At 39.8% G+C, this 20,821-nt stretch overlaps 1 protein-coding gene across 1 annotated transcript in view; it reads left to right on the top strand.

Annotated features, from left to right (window-relative positions):
• Positions 1 to 934: 934 nt before the first annotated feature.
• Positions 935 to 20,821, top strand: part of LOC136843299 (uncharacterized) — a 36,467-nt gene continuing 16,580 nt past the window's right edge. The window contains exons 1-3 of the mRNA XM_067111501.1: positions 935 to 1,702; positions 9,645 to 9,817; positions 14,451 to 14,605. Coding sequence (XP_066967602.1) covers positions 1,611 to 1,702; positions 9,645 to 9,817; positions 14,451 to 14,605 — 420 coding nt within the window. The 5' untranslated portion in view covers positions 935 to 1,610. The remainder of the gene's footprint in view (positions 1,703 to 9,644; positions 9,818 to 14,450; positions 14,606 to 20,821) is intronic.

Below are 20,821 nucleotides of genomic sequence, written 5' to 3' on the forward strand. Positions count from 1 at the left end.
TTATTTCAGTTAATGTAACTACAGATTGAGGCTCTGTTCTCTAAGATTCCGAGTAAATAAACACACACACACACACACACACACACACACACACATATATATATATATATATATATATATATATATATATATATATATATATATGTGTGTGTGTGTGTGTGTGTGTGTGTGTGTGTGTATATATATATGTGTGTGTGTGTGTGTGTGTGTGTGTGTGTGTGTGTGTGTGTGTGTGTGTGTGTGCTGTGTTGCTAACGCAATATTTAGAGCTATCGTAACTGGAACGACATCAGAATGATGAATAGAATATTCAGATTGGCTGTCATACATACAGCCATGCTATCCTAACTTAAAGGTACCAAATGGACTAGGAAAGAGGAGGGCATATCAGAGGTTAGCCCAACACTCTCATATACCACAACTTTACTGTTTTGAAAGCTTCTTCGTTCGATGCTGGAACAGGGTTAATGTCTGCAATTTTTTGTGGAAGAGGGTTACCCACTCGGATGTTCTCTCAGCCACTTCTTCTTCTCAGCCACTGACGGAAATAAAAGTTTGTTTCGTCTCTACTGTACTTATTCCCATTGAATTCAAGCTCTGTACCTATACCTAGAATCAAAATCAACCACTCTCTACCATGATGCCTGAGTACTAAGTTTGCATCACATGGCTGTATGTATGACAGGCTTGACAGCCAATCGGAATATTTTATTCATTTTGATGTTCCAGTTATGATGGCTCCAAGTGTTACTCTAGCTGTCACAGTCCAAACCTTTTATACACAGTAAACTGGCAGTTTTTCTCACTTCTATGGAAAGAGTTGTGTGAATTTAACAATGTAATACACTTAATCACTTTCTTATTCATGTTCACTAAGACCTGCATTCAAGGTTTCTGATGTTTATCATATGAAGCATTGCATTACATAGAAGTCACGACGCCTGATAACTTAAAATCATACATTCATTCATTATCTGAGGAAGCGATAAACACTTAATTCTATACGCCACAGGTCACAGATGCAACGTCAAAACAAGGGTTGTAATTTTAAAAACTAAAGCTTCAGTGGAATTTCTGAAAGTGAAATAGGCAGAATTAAAATTGAAATATACAAATAACATACTTGAAATCACGAAGGCAAATTAGCCAGGAAAGTATGAACAATTTTTTTACTTTCTCAGGTAAAGCTAAACATAGCCTATGTGTAAAACTATGGAATTGACCGAGAAATAAAGACGACTTTTGTATGAAGAGACTAGATGAGACTGGAGTAATCTTAGAAGGTTGGTCCAATCCATTAATTAGTGTTATATTTCCAATAATCACGTTATTAATTTTGATAACCAGTATCACCAGTTGAGAAGAACTCGGACATTCGAACAATATTTTTGGGTCTCATGTGATACGATAGATTAATCACTCATTTCAATCTGTGGAAGTAACAAACTAATATGATAATCATCAGATAAAGCTGCTACGTCTGCGTTAAGAATAAGATCTAAATTAGTTCTCATACTAAAATAGAAGAGAGGTTTCACATTTCGTAATCCATCGTCGTTGACTCGTTGTTTGGCCCCTTTGCCAAGTTCAACTGTTAATTACGCACCGTAATGGCCGAATCAGTAGGAAAAATGTTTGCCTCCGAAAATTTGATGCCACCTTTATCAGAGGCACACAATTCACAAGAGAATGAAAGTTTGATGTAAGTATAGGTCAACTTGTCATCGGCTAGCCTGAGCTAAGCCTATTGTAGCTAGATTTTTGTAGGTCTGTCGTAGACTAGACTGTGCTAGGCCTAGCCTAACCCGCCGCCCCCATTATTTCTGTAAGTGATTTTGGCCATTTCCCTACAAAGGATCAGTCTCCATTCTAAAGACGTCTGTGTTAATTTCCTTTGAACCGTTACTGTGTTTTAGACCACTGAGATGATTAACAGCTCTCCTAGAGAGGGCTGGCCCGAAGGATTAGACTTATTTTACGTGGCTAAGAACCAATTGGTTACTTAGCAACGGGACCTACAGCATATTGTGGAATCCGAACCACATTATAGCGAGAAATGAATTTCTGTCACCAGAAATAAATCCCTCTAACTCTTCATCAGCCGGCCGGGGACTCGAACTCGGGCCTGGCGAGTGCCAGTCCACAGCTCTACCGACTCGCTCAACGAAGAGCTGTGAATGCGTTTAGAGATAGTGGACCCCACCCATATGTCGTGTTCTTTATGGGGTACTGCCATCAGTGCACCTCATGTGGTGCACTGCAGGCTTTACTTAAAGCTCATAGCAGTGTCCCTTGGGCAAAGAACCTTCCCCCCCCCCCAGCCAACTTGGTGCATGGTGCCTTAAGTTAGCTTAGGAAGGTTAGGTCTGGTTGGGTTAGGCTAGTACACAGCATTCTAGGACGGTCAGGATTTCTCGTGCCTACCCGTCTCCCAGCTCTGTAGGCTATGTGCTCCCTGCAACCCTGTTCATTCCTTTTGCTCTAGGTTACTTCTGTTCATTTTCTCTTTCTTCCATCTTACTTCAGTCCTTCTCTTAACCATGTTTCATATTTTTTCCTTTTTGTTCTCAGTTTCTCTTCAGTGCTGAATGACTTCGTCATAGGTCCCAGCACTTGGGGTGTGGCCTAAATTTTAAATTGCATTCTGTTCCCTAGCCTATATCCTGCAGTTTGTGGGGACTGCAGTGGGAAAGCAGGGCTTTTGGGAGGGAAAATCACAAAAAGAGTGAAATAGAAGGACCTGCACACCATTAGGGCAAATGAGGAAATCCTGTGTTGACAAATGTCTCATTGCTATGATGAAAATATGGGCTTAACAGAGCCAACTTTGTAAGGGGTTAGTGCTGTCAGTGCAACTTGTACGGTGCACTGTAGGCATTACTTAAGGTTCTTTGCAGCATCCCTTCGGCCCCTAGCTGCAAGCCCTTTCTTTCGTTTTACTATAGGCTACCTCTGTTCATATTCTCTTTTTCCCATCTTACTTTCCACCCTCCTCTAACAGTTGTTTCACAGTGCAACTGCAAAGTTTTCCTCCTGTTACACCTTTAAAACCTTTTGACTATTAATTTTTTAAGAGTGTTTGACAGATTATATCATCATGCACCATGGTAAGGACCTGGCACCCTAGGTAAGGTTAGGTTAAAAAAAAGTATACCTTAGTTTTACCAGACCACTGAGCTGATTAACAGCTCTAGGTTAGGTTTGTTAGGTTAGGATAATTGCCAATGAATAAAACTCCGGAAACATTCACAGCACACATAATTCAATAGGAAATTTATTCACTATTTTTGAGTCCAAAATCAATAATGGTTTAAAGTAAACTTTTACTATGGGTTTTCAGTTTTACCGTTTCTGGTTTGTATATCTAGCCCAGGATGAATGCAAATTTTTCTTTGAAATTTTCCCATTTGTGGTAAGATAGACTATATCTGGTTCACTTAAGGTAGATTCTTGGGCCTATGAGAAGTTTGTTTGGTGGCCTTTGATTGGCTGGTACCGGGAGATAGGTGGCTCCCTCACTGTCTCATTTTTGCGTCTGTAGCTCAGAAAACTAGCAATATGTTTATATTTCTTCATATATCTCACGTTTTGCACAAGATAGGAAAGTTTTGGTTGTACCATAGGATTTGGTATTAATTGTACAACTAAATCACGATTTCCTGAAATCAATTAGATAAAAGATAAAGGAATTACAATGAGTAAAAGTGAAGAGAGAAGCATTTAATTCTTCATACCTGTTTTTACCCATCGGATTTTACATCATTCATGTGATCAAGATGAAATAAAACTTGTTTTCATACAATAAATTCACCGTGAATACGCTGGTGCTTTCAGATTTTAGATTCGTGTGATATGTGAAGAGAAAATAAAGAATATGTTGACTCAGTTTGGCAGTAGTGCCGAGAGACGGTGATCTGAAAACAGTGAGGGCTTTGAGTCGCTGTTGACAGTTGCCAATTAGTGATATGAGAAGTTTGCAGTTTCAACAGTATTAACCATATTACAGTATTATGTCATTACATTTTCTGTAAATAAATGCATAAATTCCCATTATGACTGTCGAAATTTTTCACTCCAATATCATATATGTCTGTATGTCTGGACATATCTGATAAGGAAAAATTAATAATCAGATGGATGCATCTGGATGTGTTGGCTTCAATTTAGTCTAGGTGAGAAATTTGCATACTGTGTGGAGCTTTTCTGTAGAATTACCTAAAGGGCCCCATAGACGATACGACCAGCAGATGAGGTTCCGTTCTAACTCCGGTATCTGTGGTGCCCATAGACGTTCAGATTCACTTCAGTTTGCTGAAACCTGGAAAATTGAAATATGGTTGAAAATATTATCATAAACTATTTTATGTATGGAAAATAACAGTGTAATTTAAACAATAACGTTATTAGATACATACACACACATACTGTATAAATATGTGTGTATGTATGTATTAATGCTATTGTTTAAATTACATTATTATTTTCTGTACATTAAATAAAAGTTTACGATAATATTTTCAATAATATTTCAATTTTCATTGTGTAAATTATAAGTTTTGTGTACAAAAAAGTTGAAAATTTTACTATTACTTGGCTACAGAAATGTAGGTTTAAGGGCCTATTCTGCTTTAACAGGTCATAGACTTACTGTATACTAGACTATATACCAGTAGACTATGCAGGATGCTGTGTATGCAACATACTTTTTTTTACCTTTGTAAACTTGTGTTGCATAACTTGAATAATTGCTTTACATGTCTCTGAGATTATATGCCCCAAGGAATGACTTGTGGTGCGGAAGCGAAGTGCATCCAGCAACAGTGAATAGTGGTTGTCTCGCACAAGTGTGTTTTTTATTTCTATAAGAGAGGAGACCATATATAATAATTCCATGTAGGTCTGCTCGTCCATTCTCGGGTAATTAAACCAGTTACCAGGGTAAAGATTCAGTTCATTAATAAACAATCGTGAGATAATTCAGTTCTCTTCTTCAACCATAGTTTGATCCAGGTTTTCCTTTTTCACTGGGTTTTTCCAATTTCTGCTGCCAGAGCACAGTCTATAGCCTTAGCACTGAGCGGAGCTGACACGTCTTCACTCTACCAGTCGCTCGTAGGGGGCATACAGTACCGGAGACATGCAAAGCAATTATTCAAGTTATGCAACACGAGTTTACAAAAGTAAAAAGTAACAATGTTGTATACACAGCATCCTGCATAGTCTAGTGGTATATAGTATAGGACACAGTAAGTAGGTCTATGATCTGTTAAAGCAGAATGAGTAAACCTTGTTTCTGTTGCCAAGTAAGAGTAAAATTTTCAACTTTTTTGTATTAAAATTTTTAATTTATACAAACAAGGAAAATTGAAACCTAAATATTCATAAACTTTTTTTTTGTAAGAAAATAAAATTTTTAAACTTTTTGTAAAATGTGTGTGTATGTATTAGTGCTATTGTTTAAATTACATTGTTATTTTCCGTACATAAAATAAAAGTTTATGATAATATTTTCAATAATATTTCAATTTTCATTGTATAAATTAAAAGTTTTGTGTACAAAAAAGTTGAAAATTTTACTCTTACTTGGCTACAGAAACGTAGGTTTAAGGGCCTATTCTGCTTTAACAGATTATAGACCTACTGTATTCTAGACTATATACCACTAGACTATGCAGGATGCTGTGTATGCAACATAGTTACTTTTTACCTTAGTAAACTTGTGTTGCATAATTTGAATAATTGCTTTACATGTCTCTGGTATTATGTACCCCTGCGAACGACTAATGGTGCCAAAGTGAAGTGTGGCCAGCAACCTCTTGTACAGTTATATTGGTTGTCTCATACAAGTGTGTTTTTTATTTCTATAAGAGGGGAGACCATCTGTGATAATTCCATGTCGGTCTGCTCATCAATTCTCTGGTAATTAAACTAGTCACCAGGGTAAAGTTTCAATTCGTTAAATAATAAGTGTGAGATAATTCATTTCTCTTCTCCAACCATATATATATTGCATCCTTCTCCTGTAATTTTCAAACTCATTTATCATAAGCCTCATTTCGGTTTCCTACAATGTCGTAAGAGCTCATCTGCTGACATAGCTGCCATGTTACCTTTTCAGCGTTTGATTGAAACTGAAGTGAATCTTGAGATCACGCCATAGACGTGGAGGCTTTGGGCCACCTGAACTAAAACAGAAGCCACGAACCTGGCAACGGCAGGTTGTGAGCTGGTCGGAGAGGCTGACAGGCTCCACCCACTTTTGGTCGGAGGAGAACACCATAGACAGTGAGGTTTACTTTCGGTTCAGATGGCCGGATCCGGTGATTGTAACGTCTATTGGGCCCTTAAAGCTTGTAAAACCAAGGAGAAAAATGTTTTATCTGTATTAGATATATTACAGCAAAATAGTGGTTATACAGTATGTTTTCAAAGAATGTATGCTGCCTTTATTTAAATCATTAGTTACCATGTGACCTGTATGAGAAAATTTTACATGCAGTCATGAAGTTTGTTTTATTATAAATTCCATTTGTGGAGTCTTAGAGAAATCAGGACTTACTAGCCAAATAATAACTAAATTTTTCATTATATCAGAAACAAAGATATCCAATGTAGTAACTATGTATGTTCTTTCTTACCCTTATGCTTCTTTTTATTGATACTTTTGAAACTTATGTCTTTTATCTGGATATACTTTGGCAAAAGCTGGCCTGGCTATTGAAGCTGACTGTCAACCTGTTTTTCCTTTGGTTGCACAGCTATTCAGACATCATCTCTGCTGATGAGCTCTTCATCATAGCTGCTTGATTTTCTCCAGATTTTTCTTCTTGTTGATGGCCTTTGAGCTCTATATTGTCTGTGTAAGTATGATGGTACCTGATTCTTCACCTGTGAGACAATTTAATCAGAGTAGTTGTTCCGGGCATGATGGTGTTGGGCACTTTGTTTCACTTTTGAACATTGATTCTCATACTGAGGTCATGAGTGTACACTGTCATTTAACTGTGACAGGAGTGTAATCTCAGTCACTATAAATCAGTTCTGGTGGAACTGGACAGGTACATCCATGGATGTATCTGAACAGACATTGATTGCTGTGACCCTTATCCATGGTGCATTATTGTCCAGGGCTATGAATTCTCAAGTACAGAAATGATAGTTCACTTGTTGGTTAACTCTTCTAGTCAGTTGAGTCCTGTTGCCAGTCAAGGATGGAAAATAAAGTTATTTTTTTTTTTACCTCAGTCTCCCATGACGCCTCTTGAATGTCACTCAGTGCCAGGGACAATTTGTTCTAGGCAAAACACCCATGAATTTTGATGTAAGCAATGAAATTGTGGAATGTAAAGGTGTAAAACTGTAAAAGTCAGAAATACAGGCCATGAAAATACCAAGTTTACTGTGATGTTATCATACATGGCTGATAATATGAAGTTAAAACCCATGGTCATCTTCAAGCGCATAACTAAACCTAAAATAAAATTCTCACCAGGTGTTTTTGTACTGTACATTTTCATGAAAAAGGATTGGTAGATGAGTTATGGATGGACAGTATACTGACAAGGCAGCCAGGTGGTATATGCAGTGAGTGTACAGTTTATAAGTCTGGGATATGTTTTGCAGTCATTTAAGTGAAAGCACTAAGAATCAGTTAGCATGAAAAAATACTGGGGTTTGTGAGACACCAGGTAGTTTTACTCAGGGGCGTCATTTCAGGGGTGGGGGGTCACTTGTTCCCCCTCAAGACGCTGTGGTCCCCCCCAAGACTTGGTTTGCCCACTAGCCTTTGAAATAATAATAATAATAATACAGTAATAATAATAATAATAATAAATAATATAATAATAATAATGATAATAATAATAATAACGGTAAAATTCACTTCAAGGTGAATCCTATTTGGCTTCAAAATGCACACAAATTTCCCAGAATTTCTCGGGGGTGCGGTTGGTGTTGATGTTACAGCACTTCCTCAACCCGCAGCTGATAGGACTTGCTTCACTCACACCCCACCCATACCGTAAGTTCTAAACCTTTGCCACCCCCCCAAGGAAAATCTGAAATGATGCCACTGGTTTTACTTCTTTAACACAACCACTAGACATCAGGTTTGCACATACCCCTCCTCTCTGATGGAGGATCCTTCTCTGTATGGGTGGATTCTGAGGGCATAAGAGCTCTTTGTATACAGAATCTCATTAACAGGAGTTAGAGAGTCTTTTCCATGCGGTCATAACGCTTATCCTCGTGTGGACTGTATTGGATTTTGAGGGAGTGACCAGGGCTTGACCTTTGCACCTAATGATCTCCATTGAGCACAGTGGGCTTTGCCTTGGAGGCTACAGTGATCTTTTGGCTGCCTTGTTCCTGTGAAGCACTCAGTTTTCCAGTTATGACATAATGTTTAAGTGACTCCATGGCCAGGTACTTTTGTACTGCTAGGACCATCATTATATTGCTTTATCATTGGCTATCCTTTTTTCAGAGTAGGCTTGAGGATATCTTTAGGGCTGCCTACTTACCATATCTAAGTCATTTCTTTCAGGTTATCCAGTTGCCCTACCTTTGTGTCAGAATCAAAGTCTAGGACATCTGCCATTGATTTTTCTATGCCACACCTCCCACCCAATTCTTGTGTCATGCTGGAGTTGGATGTCTCACTCAGTCTTAGGATAAGTCCTGAATCTGGCACAGTCCAAAACAGATGTGTACTGGCCTAAGTGGGCCATCTTAGATTGACAGTGTAAGTGGGATATCTCTGGTTGGAGCCACTATTGGTCAGACCACAGACTTTATTATATTTGCTGAGACCAGCTCCACTTTGTTTCTGCAGTTAAGGGCTGTTGCTTGGTGTTCTAAAAAAGGGGTTTGAACACTTCCTTCAGTTGAGGTTCTCTGTGCTTTTGATGAGCTTTGAGCAGTCTTGCCTCACTCTGCAAACTCTAGCCGCTCTGTAGTCTCAACCACATGAGTGGCAGTGTTTCTGGTAACCTTGGCATCACCACAGAGGTTTTCTGAGTCGGTAGTGAAAATTCAAAACCCATCAGTCCAGAACTTGACAGGTGAAAATCTAGACAAGATTTTTTTTTTGCCCCGTTGGGTTTTTATTAGACTCGTCCACACAAAACTTTCACACCTTAGGTGTAAGTGTCTCAGACCTTGTTAGCACTGCCATGCATTGGAAGGTGTTCAAAAATACCTTTTTGGCTTCATGTAGTCATCAAGCTGGGATATAAGTTACTGGGCCATTTGTAGGTTAGTATACCTAGTAAAAACAAATTACTGTACTTTATAAATTTGTGATTTTTGTATTTGCTCTGAAACAAATAGGGAATTAGGATACTGTACGTATCAATTTTCTTAGTAATAGAAACCTTAACTCTTGTATTTCAGTCCCAAACCAACCCCACATGTCTGTTGCTAAAGCAAAAGTGAATGGTGACAGTTGGATAAGTGGGTAGTACTTCCACCCACTCACTTGCCACTAGTTAGCTACTGTATTACCAAGCTTTAACAATTGGTCGAACTTTTGCTAAAGGTATATCAATATCAAAGATTTTGAGGAAATGTAAATTATTGTCAGTTTGTTATATTTTTCATACTTACCATTAAGATAATAGATAAATTACAAAATTAATTTTCAGAATAAAGGGACATACTCCAAAATCTCACGAGGATCAAAATGAGGAACCTCACCGTAAAAAGCCCTGTACGGATAATACAGAAACATCCTCAGAACATCAGTCCGTGAACTTTACGAAAGTGTCTGATTCAGAATTAGTGGGCTTTAGTAGAAGCTCAGCAGAAATGTTTAAAGGTAAGTTGAAGCCAGACATTAGCAATAAACTTTTTTATTTACAATATTATGGAAATTTATATTTATAGTGTATAGTAATAAGTTTATCAAATGAATCATTACAAATGTCACATACATTATACCTGTTCTGGTTATAACCCCATTTAGACAAAAGTCCTTCGGTTCCCTCATAGTATCAGAACTAATAAAAGGTAAATATGCAACAGTAAGGTGACTAGGTACATAAGACAGTTTAAATAAATACAGAACAGGGAACACATAGAAGGCATGAATTTACAAGTGGTAACCATATCCCTCAGAATACACATTTGAACCAGTTTTGCAAGGTCTGCTAAGTTTAGAAATGAAGTAGTAAAGAAAAGGTCATACAGCAAGATTTTGTAATACTTGTAAAGTGTTACCAGCAATATCCACTTAAGAAATATGTCAAGAGATTTCTTTCATGGCAGCCAAGACATATTTTTGTAAATACTGTGAGTATTCATAAAACCACCTAAGTAACAAGCATGTTACGTGGCCAGATTTTGTGGGTGTAGTAAATTAGGAATTGTCATCGGTGTTTTTATGTCAGGTTTCCCTTTACAGGCTTAGATGTGAAGGGAAAAGCTGTTGTAAAAGTTTTAATAATGGTGATGATTTATAAATTTCAATACTGTATGCAGTTATTGCAGATGTTGTTGAATACCACTCTTACTGAGAATACTGTCTGGTTCCCTGACTGGGAGGCACTTATTGATTGAATTTCTCAGATTTGAGGATTTTAGGGGCTGATTTTGTGAGGTTGGCAGGTGTACTTTCTTGCTAAGATTCTAGGAGATAATGCACATTATAAGAGAAATGGTTATATTTGATTACAGTACTGCATAGATATTAGACTCTCTTAATGATGACCATATAGTACGTGTTTTTACAAAAATATAAACCATTGGCTTTTATGTAGATTTATTCCACAGCACAAGCTGGAATTGGTAGTTGGAACTTGGAAGAAAGGTAGTTAACCGTTAGTGTTGACAAACACTTTTTCTCTGGGGTCATTGCTGTGGTTTTACTGACTGCCAGGTTAGAAGTTGTTTTTCTCTTTTGCATGGTTATTTACTTTACAGTGGATAAGTAGTGTGAAGGATGGGGTTATAAAGGGTGTGAAAGGGTAGGCAACTCTTCATGTCCTCTGTGCCTTTGCATGGTTAAGATATGCAGATGTCACTGGAATGGTGTCGAATGGAGGAGGCAGGCTAGAAGCATTCTCCCACTACTTCATCCATGCTCCAGAGCCTCTCCTTGCTCTTGCCATGCATACACTGCTTTTTCAGCAGTGAGGGTGGGTGGTGGGTATGCAAGGGAAGATGAGTGACCTACAAGAGAGTGGTGAGCCAAGTGCACATGCTGGGGTCACCTCAAGTATGTGTGTGAATGCTTCACCTCTGTCTACCCTTACTGCTACAACTGCTCTGTGTGTTGTTGCTGTTCTGGCTAAAGAGCTCAGTGCTATTGAGCCTTCAGTAGCGGTCATCCTTCCTGGCTTCAACCATGGCTACTGCTTCCGCAAGTAAGGAGTAAGGTGAAGAAACAAAAGCAGTTTTCTTCTACTTCCTCCTTATTATCAAACTCTTCCCCTTCCTCATTCAGGAAGGAGAAGTCCAAGGAGAGCTCTCCAAGAAGTCCCATGCAGCCTTGAGTATACCCTTCTTGTTGTAGGGGAGGTGATGGTGTTTATGTACCTCTGGGTTTACTAACATTACAGATAATTCTCAACATATGCCTCACTAATAACATACAGTTTACAAGCAATTCAAATGGTTTACAGGTACTATAATATTTCCAAATCTTGTCGTTTTGGCCAGGGCAAGGATGGGAAGTGTTTCTGCCAAATCAAACATTGCCAATCATTTTATTTAGTATTTAAAAGAACTATAGACCTAGAAAATGCTCAGATAATCATTGTCAGATATTCTTTTTATCATAGCAAAACCTTTCGTAACATTTTACGCTGGGTAACAATGTAAACATTGCTTTTTTTTCTTAAATGTGGCACAGATTTTGAGCTATGGTGCCAGTTCTCTTAAAGGATTCACGTCCAGGCTAAGCTGCCCTTGGGGCATGTAGAGGTAGAATTTGGATATAGGAAAATGATGAGTATGGGAATAAATATCTCTGTTAATTAAAATGATATAGGATTGTGTAGAGCATTTTAAACTACAAAGCAGGTAGTGTGTGAAGTGTGAAAACTTTTATTTGCATAAAAGGAAGAAGGTAGCAGTTATCTTAAAGATCAAAAAGAGAGTTTAACTTAAGTTTCCTCAGAAACAACAAAGCTCTGGATGACGCGATGTAAGAAAAAAAAAAATTCGCTGGGGTCACAGTCGTATATATTACTTCTTTTATTTGTCTTAATGATTGCAAATGAAATTATGAAAATGTCATGTTACAAGTTACGCTGATATTTTGCACTCTTTCTATTGGTCTTGTGGTATCTTAAAGTCCAAATACCCTAAGGGGATTTACCATGGATGTATTGGAGAGTAGGATCAAACCAAGATTACTATTGTTCTTAAGGGCAAGGATTAAGAAGGAATAAACACGGTCATTTCCAATGAAGTACATTTGGCAGCATGGGAGGAAACGCCTAAAGCGACTAGAAGGATTGGAAATAGTATACATTAAGGTATGGTACCTTATTACTGGTATTACATTTAAGGTATTTAATTTATTGTGCAGGTATATCTTCATCTCAATTGTTTGGTGTTCACTGACCTAAACTTCACTATAGATGGTTTGGTAGTATGGGGTCATCGTATACCATTGACGTCAGCTAAAACCATGAAAGTCAGACTGATAGTTGGAGATGGTCTTAACTAAAATTCACATTGTCTGCTGAAATATACAGTACTCTTCTGCTGTTGACACACCAGAGGAAGTTCAGCTTTCCAGACGATGGAGAGACTACTTTTGTTTGTGCTCTTCTCCCAGCAAATTTCAGCTGGCGATGAAGAGGTGTTTTGACAGCGACGATACCTTGACCCATTATTTGGTCTCCTTAAAATCATCCTAGTCAATGAGATGAACCTCAGCCAAGCTTCTAGGAAGGGCAAGAAGCCTTCCTATCCCTTTCAGCCTCCTCCTCCAGCTCTGGATGGGAAGGGAGGGAGGGTTCATGCATCTGGTAGAGAAAAGAACTGCCTTTTCTCAAGTTTTTGCCATCAGTATGGCAGAGCTTCCCACCACCAAGATGTTTGTCACATTGGGAAAAGTCTTTTTGGCCACTTATACTGAATATGAAAGCAGAATTTCAGTACACTATACAGCATTACTAATTTATTGTGGTACAGAAATAAGCAAGCAATACAGATTTTGGCAAAATAACAAGGTTATAGATTAATTCTCCCTCCCTCCCTCCCAACAGCCCAGCACTTCGGAGGAGAGGAGGTTGGTTGCATGTTACAAGGAAGAACTGGTAGTTTTTCTCATGATTTACCTTATTGTAAAGGTCAGTTCAGAGCATTGAAACACAGACTGGTCTATTAATCTCTTGCTGTATAACATTTTTGATCTTTTTCTTGAGTATTAATGATTTGTAAATGTTCTTAGTCACTTGCTATAAAAGTAATCTAATGTATTTGTATTTACTTTTGTAATTGTTCTCACTCTTCTACTAATGTATTTGTATGTACAGTACTGCTTGATAGACTCAGTGGTTAGTGCTGACTCCTCTCATACCTTTCTGGTGCTTGTAAAGAGTAACAACACTGGCTCCATACTATTAACAACAAAAGTAAAGGGCATCATGGGTTATAAAAGCATCTACTCATTCCTGAGGTCTTTTGCATATAAATGGTCATATTCCATAGTGTTTCTGACCCTGCTTTAACTTTCTCCTTCATAGTCTGAATACTGCATCAGGCTACTTTAATACAGTATCTTCTATGCAGTTTTTTGTATTTCATGTGCAGTGACAGCTTTGGTGCAGATATTTTTGTCTTTCTCTGGACCTGACATCTCTAGCTAATCTTCAGAAGCTTTCATGGGTCTGTTGATGTTCTCTGCATTGCCAAGGCCTCTGTAAGTTACAGTAGGATGGCCACACCTACACACAGAATTATATAGGTCAGGCATGTGATTTAGGAAAGAGATGTAAAGATGCAACCTGAAAAAAAAATTATCTGGACATGAAAGTCTTTTATTTTTTAATGATCTCTGTCTCTGTTGGGAGCAAAAACCATTGAACTCTGTAATGGAATTTTGAATTACAGACACTACCCTACCTATGAACATTCAGAGATACGAACAAACGTGATTGTAAATTAAAATTGTGTTCGATAAGGAACAACTATATTATCATTACAACCTGTTTAGGTTTCATGTATCATTCATATTAATAAAGCACTGTACATACTTTATACAATACAGTACTGTATGTTACAGCATACACTATTGTGTTTTAGGATAAAAAAAACGTACGTACAGTACTCTATTGACTTTATATCACACTTTATTTAAACAGGCATAAAGACTGACTTACGAACAATTCAGGATAGGAACATATGTTGTTCATGTGTAGGTTAGTGTCTCTACTATAGTATGTGAGCAATTTTATTTTACATCTCAATATTAAATTAGAGATTTTTATTTTGATCAGATGCTTTAAGTGACATACAGAGTGGCTTGCTGCCACTTTTCCAAGATTGGATTCAGCAGTGGGAACCGCTTGAGGAAGAAGAAAGGTCTATTCTCTCAACTTTGATACATGAAGGAGTATCTACACAGGCTATAAGTGAATGCCTGCAACAACAGGTTTGTTGAGTTGTCTTAACAGTCTTTGAATTGTTTGTCTTTTATGGTGAAAGGGTATTTTTTGCTCATTTATTAGTCTTAAGTGGGTGTATGAGTACTCTTAATTTGGGTGACTGTAGGTCAGAATTGTTATAGTATAAAGTTTTTTACTTTGTATAAGGTATGATATATAAAATTTTGAAGGTAGAAACTCCTAGAATGAGACATTTGTGCTTACGAAATTTTGCAAACATTAGTAAAAATGTTACTGTTAAATTTATAAACATTTTTAGCCATGCCCATGAGAGGGTATTCAGGTCACCTTTTGTATTATCATAATTAAATGGCCTGAAATATATATAAAATATATACAGTAATAGATATATTTACTATACCATATTGATAGAATAAAGACTGAATGAGAAGAAACCTACTGGATATTTCCACATGTAAGACAACCTTTAAATCCTAAAATTCACCCCTAAAAATTGGGTCGTCTTGTACTACCATTCTAAAAATCAAACCTTGAATTCTAATGATGTTTATCATATCAATAAGCTAGCCTCGGCCTCGGTGCGATACCACCGACATACATGAAAAGATTCACATTATGAAATAAACTGATAATAAAGGTCGTAAAACCATTTTTGCATAAGTTTTTTGCCAGGCAATTACATAGGCTCTCTCTCTCTCTCTCTCTCTCTCTCTCTCTCTCTCTCTCTCTCTCTCTCTCTCTCTCTCTCTCTCTCTCTCTCTCTGCATATTTGTCTTTTGTTTCTGGACATTTACACCTGTTTTTCCCTATTATGTCCATGTTTCCCTGGAAGATTGATTGTTATCTCCCTTCGAAGAAAGATGAAAGGGTTTGAGATCATAGTAGGTCAGGGATTCACAGCCGGACTCTATCGTCGTTTTCCATAGTCCTGGTTTGGACCTGCAGTAGTGGCTGTCCAAATTTAAGCTTTTGGAAGAATTCCCTCATCTTAAGCCTAGTCTTAACTGCTTCTCTCTACTTGTTCTAGTAGGAGCCCTCTTGGGGATCTGGGAAACTTCCACGACGTGTCCCTTGGGAACAGAGTCTTCACACATATGCTAGAGAACCAAAAGCCGTCGCTTAAGGCTTCAGTCCTTCTTGTCTCTTGCTCACTCCTAGACTGCAGTTTTCCTTTAGACTATACCACAGTCCTTATGTTTTTTCCTTGAGCACTCGCCACCAAGCAACAGGAAGGTTTTATTGTGGACGATAAATCAAGTTTTTTTTCTAACTCAACTGGTATTTCTGGTGGATTAGCTGAGCCGTCAGAAACTCACTCTTACTGGCGAGTGGACCTTGAATTCCCCGATCTGTCGGGTTTTGTGCTTCTATGCGGCAGGCTGACCTTGTCTGTCTGCCACCTTAAAGGAGCCTTCTATTATGGGCAACAGACAACATACTGCAAGATTGTTCCATGCTCTTCCTCTATTCGACATGGTCGGTGAAGGGCTGAACTCTTTTTCTGGCTCATCAGAGTGTTGTGACGTGCCTTGTAACCCGACTCTGAACTATAATTTAGGGTACACATGTTGCTACCATTGATTGGTGGACTCTCCAAGAATCCTTCCACTATTTGTTTCTTCTCAAATAACCTCTCTTCAAGAGACACCACCAAGGGTGGTACACTTTTATGCGGAAAGGCTTTGGGCTTCCCGAGTCCTGGTCAGGAAGGAGGGGTTTTATCAGAGGTGCTACTAGAAACATTTGAAAGATGCAGATGTCATCTTCTAGCTCGGTCTACTACCTTAGTTAATGCTGTTCTGAATCAGGTGTCTCAGACTTAAGTCTTTTCTTCAGAGACACTTATGACTCATGGCAGCATTGCCTTTTTTTTTTTTTTTTCATCGTGTAGGATGTAGGATCTCTCATATTCCTCATTTTTGAGAGTATTGAGCTATGTCTGTCTCAGTAATGCTGTTTGCTAGTTTACCCTGGAATTTATTAACCAAGAATGAAAATCATTCCATGATCCTGAACTGCTCTTTCTCCCAAGAGCTTAATGGAAGAGAAGATGATCTTAACAGCCAGGGACAGTGCTTAGGGCTCCCAGGAACACCCACCAGCCCGAGCCTTTCCCTCTCCTGACTTCCAGCTTCCCTGGCGCCAGCTACAGTCTGGCACCAGAACTGCCCCAAGCTGCTAGGAGTGGCCCGCCAGCTCTCGACCAGAATAGTTATCTGGCTACCAGATCAGCTAGTGCCTCCTGCATCCTGGTGCCAGCCTAGTACACCCAGCGCCTGGCGCCAGCTTCTGATTGTCTGGTGCCCAGTCTCCCCACATCCTAGGCTCTGGGAAGGAGTAGAAAGCTCTTTATTGTGTCAGGGTTTTCAGGTATTACCCGAACAGGATTGGAAACATGGGAATTTCATAACCTTTAGTGTTCTGACAAGGACGCTTTTTTGCTCTCGGTCTAAGAACTCATTGTTCTATGTCATGTATGGACTTGATCTTTGAGACCATTCTTAGTTCAGGAGAGCATTGTGCCTGCTTTTTAGTAAAGGCTAAAGATGCCAGAACAACTTCCTCTTTAGCCTTCGTGCATGTACTCCTGTTAAGTCCATCCTACAGTCGACCTACTGGAAGTGTTAAAACTTTTTCTTGCAGTACCTTGTGTTTATTAGTAACTGGCTTGGCATTGCGTAAAGAAGCAGAGGACTTTCTCCTATTTTCCCTTCACCTTGTAGTAAGGCAACGATTGTTGTGAGAACCGGGGGTTACAGTGTACCTGGAGCACCCACCATTTTTAGTAGATGGGTTGTGGTCTTTTTTCCAGTGCAGGTGACAGTGTTATCTGGTTGTTTTATATTGTGGTACTGCACCCAGGCCGAGGGCACTTTTTATTTAAATAACTTGCCCAGTAATTACATCTCTGTAGTTTTCTACTTGATGGCAGCTTGAATTTTCGAAATTTGCAGCAATACTCTTCCTTCTTCCGCCTGAGACGGTGACTAGGCCCCTCCCACTCTCTGTGAAGGAGAGGGACAATCCTTGAAAGATGGTTCAATTTGTTTTCTGCTGACCTAGAACTCACACAGTTGTAGGAACGCAGCTTGGTTTTTTGGAATTCATCTTGTTAGCTTCCCTTTTCAGTGAAGTATTCTAATTGATTGCTGTCGGCACTACTTTTTGTTGTTTATCAATTGATTTTTAATTTTTATTGATTTTGACTTCTTCTGTCTGATTTTAATTACTGTTTGTGATTTTTGTGTTGACCGGCTTTTTCTCTTAACAAGATTTGCCGATCGGCTTCTGAATAGTTTGGTAGTTGCTTATGAAGATCACTGTTAGGCTAAGTGTCTTTCCGGAAAGTTTTCTCAGTGAGTATTAACTTTTGTAACTTTTTGTCTAGTTTTTGATTATGTCAGACTCTAGCTCATCCAGCTTTTGGTACTGCAGCAAATGCTGCAATACCAGGTTAACAAAGGCTTCATATGGCGCTCATACCATTTTTTCTTCTTGCAGAGGTCATGTCTGTTTGATTAATCTAACTTGTAATGAGTGTGTAGGTTGGGATGAGAAGACATGGAAAAACTTAGCCTCCTATTTTCTAAGCTAGAAAGAGATGGAAAGCGGCCGCTAGGGCCGATAGTAAAGGTTTAGATACTAGCTCAACTCCCAAACTGGTGAGTGTGGATGTACCCTCTGTTACCTCTTCTGTTTCTAATGTGTCTTTTGCTCTGAGCCCTCCCGTTCTCCCTCATCTGGCTCTCTCGCTCCCAAACTGGATCACTTCACCAGTCTTGAGAGCAAGTTTGACCAGAAGTTTGGTCTGATGGTAAGTACAGTGACACAACTTGGTGAATCCGTGCACTTTTTGATGAATAAATTTAATGATAAAATTGCCAGTGAAGTGATCGTGGAGGAGGTGGCTACCCGTCCCGCCGACTCTCCTAGGCAAAGGTCACTGCCAGACTACCCTAACCCTCAGAGGAAGTCTACTGGAGGCCCAAGGGAGGTTGGTGGGAGCTATACACAGGTAATCGCCCCGTCAGTCGAGCCTGTTGCTTCCCAGGCTGCGACAGAAGGTGGTTGGAGAGACGTCTGAGATGTCCACCGTCACTCCTTGAGCCCAGGAACTCCCAGCCCGGATTCAAGGTGCCATTGGCATTTCTTGAAGAAGTCTTGCCCCTTAAAGAGGCATTCTTCTGCTCGGGAACAATCTATCCCTTGCAAAAGACTTACAGAACCTCCCCGAAGCCCCCAAGCTTCTTGCAGCTTCTGGGATAGCCCCGAGTGACTTACTCCTGTTCAACAGTCTCCTGACCGCCGGTATCTGGCACCCAGGCGCCATTCTTCAGCATCAAAGCGTCCAGTGATACTCAAGCGCCCTGTAGCGCCAGAGCATTGCTTGGATCCTGAACTTCTGTTATCCCACGAGCGCCCAGGCACCCATCGGCCAGGCTTCCAGCTCCTGCTGTCCGCTTGGCGCCAACTACTTATACTGTACACGTGCGGTGCCGGTTCTTTCTTATCAAGTTTCTTCTGTGACACAAGAGGAGTTAGACCCTTCTCTTGAACCAATTCAGCACCAGCTGAATAGTAGTTTGGACTTTTTAAAGAAACCTCTTCCATCGAAGACTTCCACGGACCCTTCGACTTTGCAGTTATCATCGGAAGAAGAGGAGACAGTTCAAGATTCTACTCCGTCGGCATATGTTGCCCTCTTGAAGTTTTTCCTTGTGGCATTCCCAGATTACTTCTCACTCGAGGCTCCTGCGGCGCCACAGTCAACCTTTTTAATGAATAACCTGTCTGAATTCTCCCAACTCCCAAGGGTGGTTTCATCTTCATGCGCCAGGAAGGCTCTGGAAGATGTGGACCTCTGGCTTTCGGAGAAGAGGATTCAAGGGAAATCCTCTTTCTGCATTTCCCCCTTTGCACCTATGTAAGAGACATTACCAGTCTTATTCTATTGGAGAAGCTCCCTCTCTGGGAGTGGCTGCCTCCTCCCAGGGGGGAAGCTCTTCGTTGGGTGAGTCGGTAGAGCTGTGGACTGGCACTCGCGGGGCCGGAGTTCGATTCCCCGGCTGGCTGATGAAGAGTTAGAGGAATTTATTTCTGGTGATAGAAATTCATTTCTCGCTATAATGTGGTTCGGATTCCACAATAAGCTGTAGGTCCCGTTGCTAAGTAACCAATTGGTTCTTATCCACGTAAAATAAGTCTAATCCTTCGGGCCAGCCCTAGGAGAAATGTCCTCCCAGGGGGACTTCTCAGCACTGATAGATTCTGCACGAAGGTTTGCTGTTTGCTTTCACTGTTGCTAAAGTGGTGTTTTCTAGGACGGAAATTGATCACTTACTGAAGAATTTCTTCAAGTCTTTGGAGGTTCTAAGTTACCTTGACTGGTCAGTTGGGGCATTAGCTAAGATGATCCTGGATTTTTCTCCACTCTGAAGATTGTTCCTCAGGTTGGCACAGTGTGATCTACTGCATGGACACTGTTCCTCAGGTTGGCACAGTGTGACCTACTGCACGGACACAGCTATTATAGATGCTTCCCAGGAATTGGCCTCCCTTTTCACTAAGGGAATTTTAAAGAAAAGAGGGCTCTGGTGTTCTTTCACCTCCAAGAGTGTTACTGCCTCTCAGAGGCCAGCCCTTCTTTTCACCCCCCTTGATCGCCATCACCTTTTCCCACAAGCAGTGGTAAATTTAGTTTCTCTTGAATGGCAGAAGAAATCTACCCATGACCTTTTGGCCCAATCCACTAAGCACCCTAAGGATTGGTCCACTTTTTCTTCTAGATCGTCCTCACCTCTTCAGAGACTGCTCTTTCTAGGAGGAAGACAACGCTCTCTGTCTAGACCTCGTTCTGGAGTCTGTTTCTCCTCCCAAGCCATTAAGAAATCATCTTCTAAACCTGCATCAAAGAAGTGAAGAAATCATCTTCTAAACTTGCATTGAAGAAGTGAAGATGCAGTCTTCCATGCACCCATGGGTGCCAAGCTCCAACTGTTTTGGAAGAGTTGGAGCACCAAAGGGGCAGAACCGTGGATTATAGAAGTACTGAGGGAAGGGTACTCAATTCCTTTCAAGAAAAAGCCATCCCTAGTCAACATGCCAATTGCCTTGACCGCATACTCCACTGGTTCAGAGAAGATTTTAGCTCTGTCGGAGGAGGTCTCTGCGCTTCTCAATAAAGAGCCAATAGAAGTAGTAGAGGACATCTCGTCAATGGGGTTCTACAATCGACTGTCTGC

This window comes from Macrobrachium rosenbergii, chromosome 11, assembly GCF_040412425.1.
Source record: "Macrobrachium rosenbergii isolate ZJJX-2024 chromosome 11, ASM4041242v1, whole genome shotgun sequence".
NCBI classification, from domain to species: Eukaryota; Metazoa; Arthropoda; class Malacostraca; order Decapoda; family Palaemonidae; genus Macrobrachium; species Macrobrachium rosenbergii.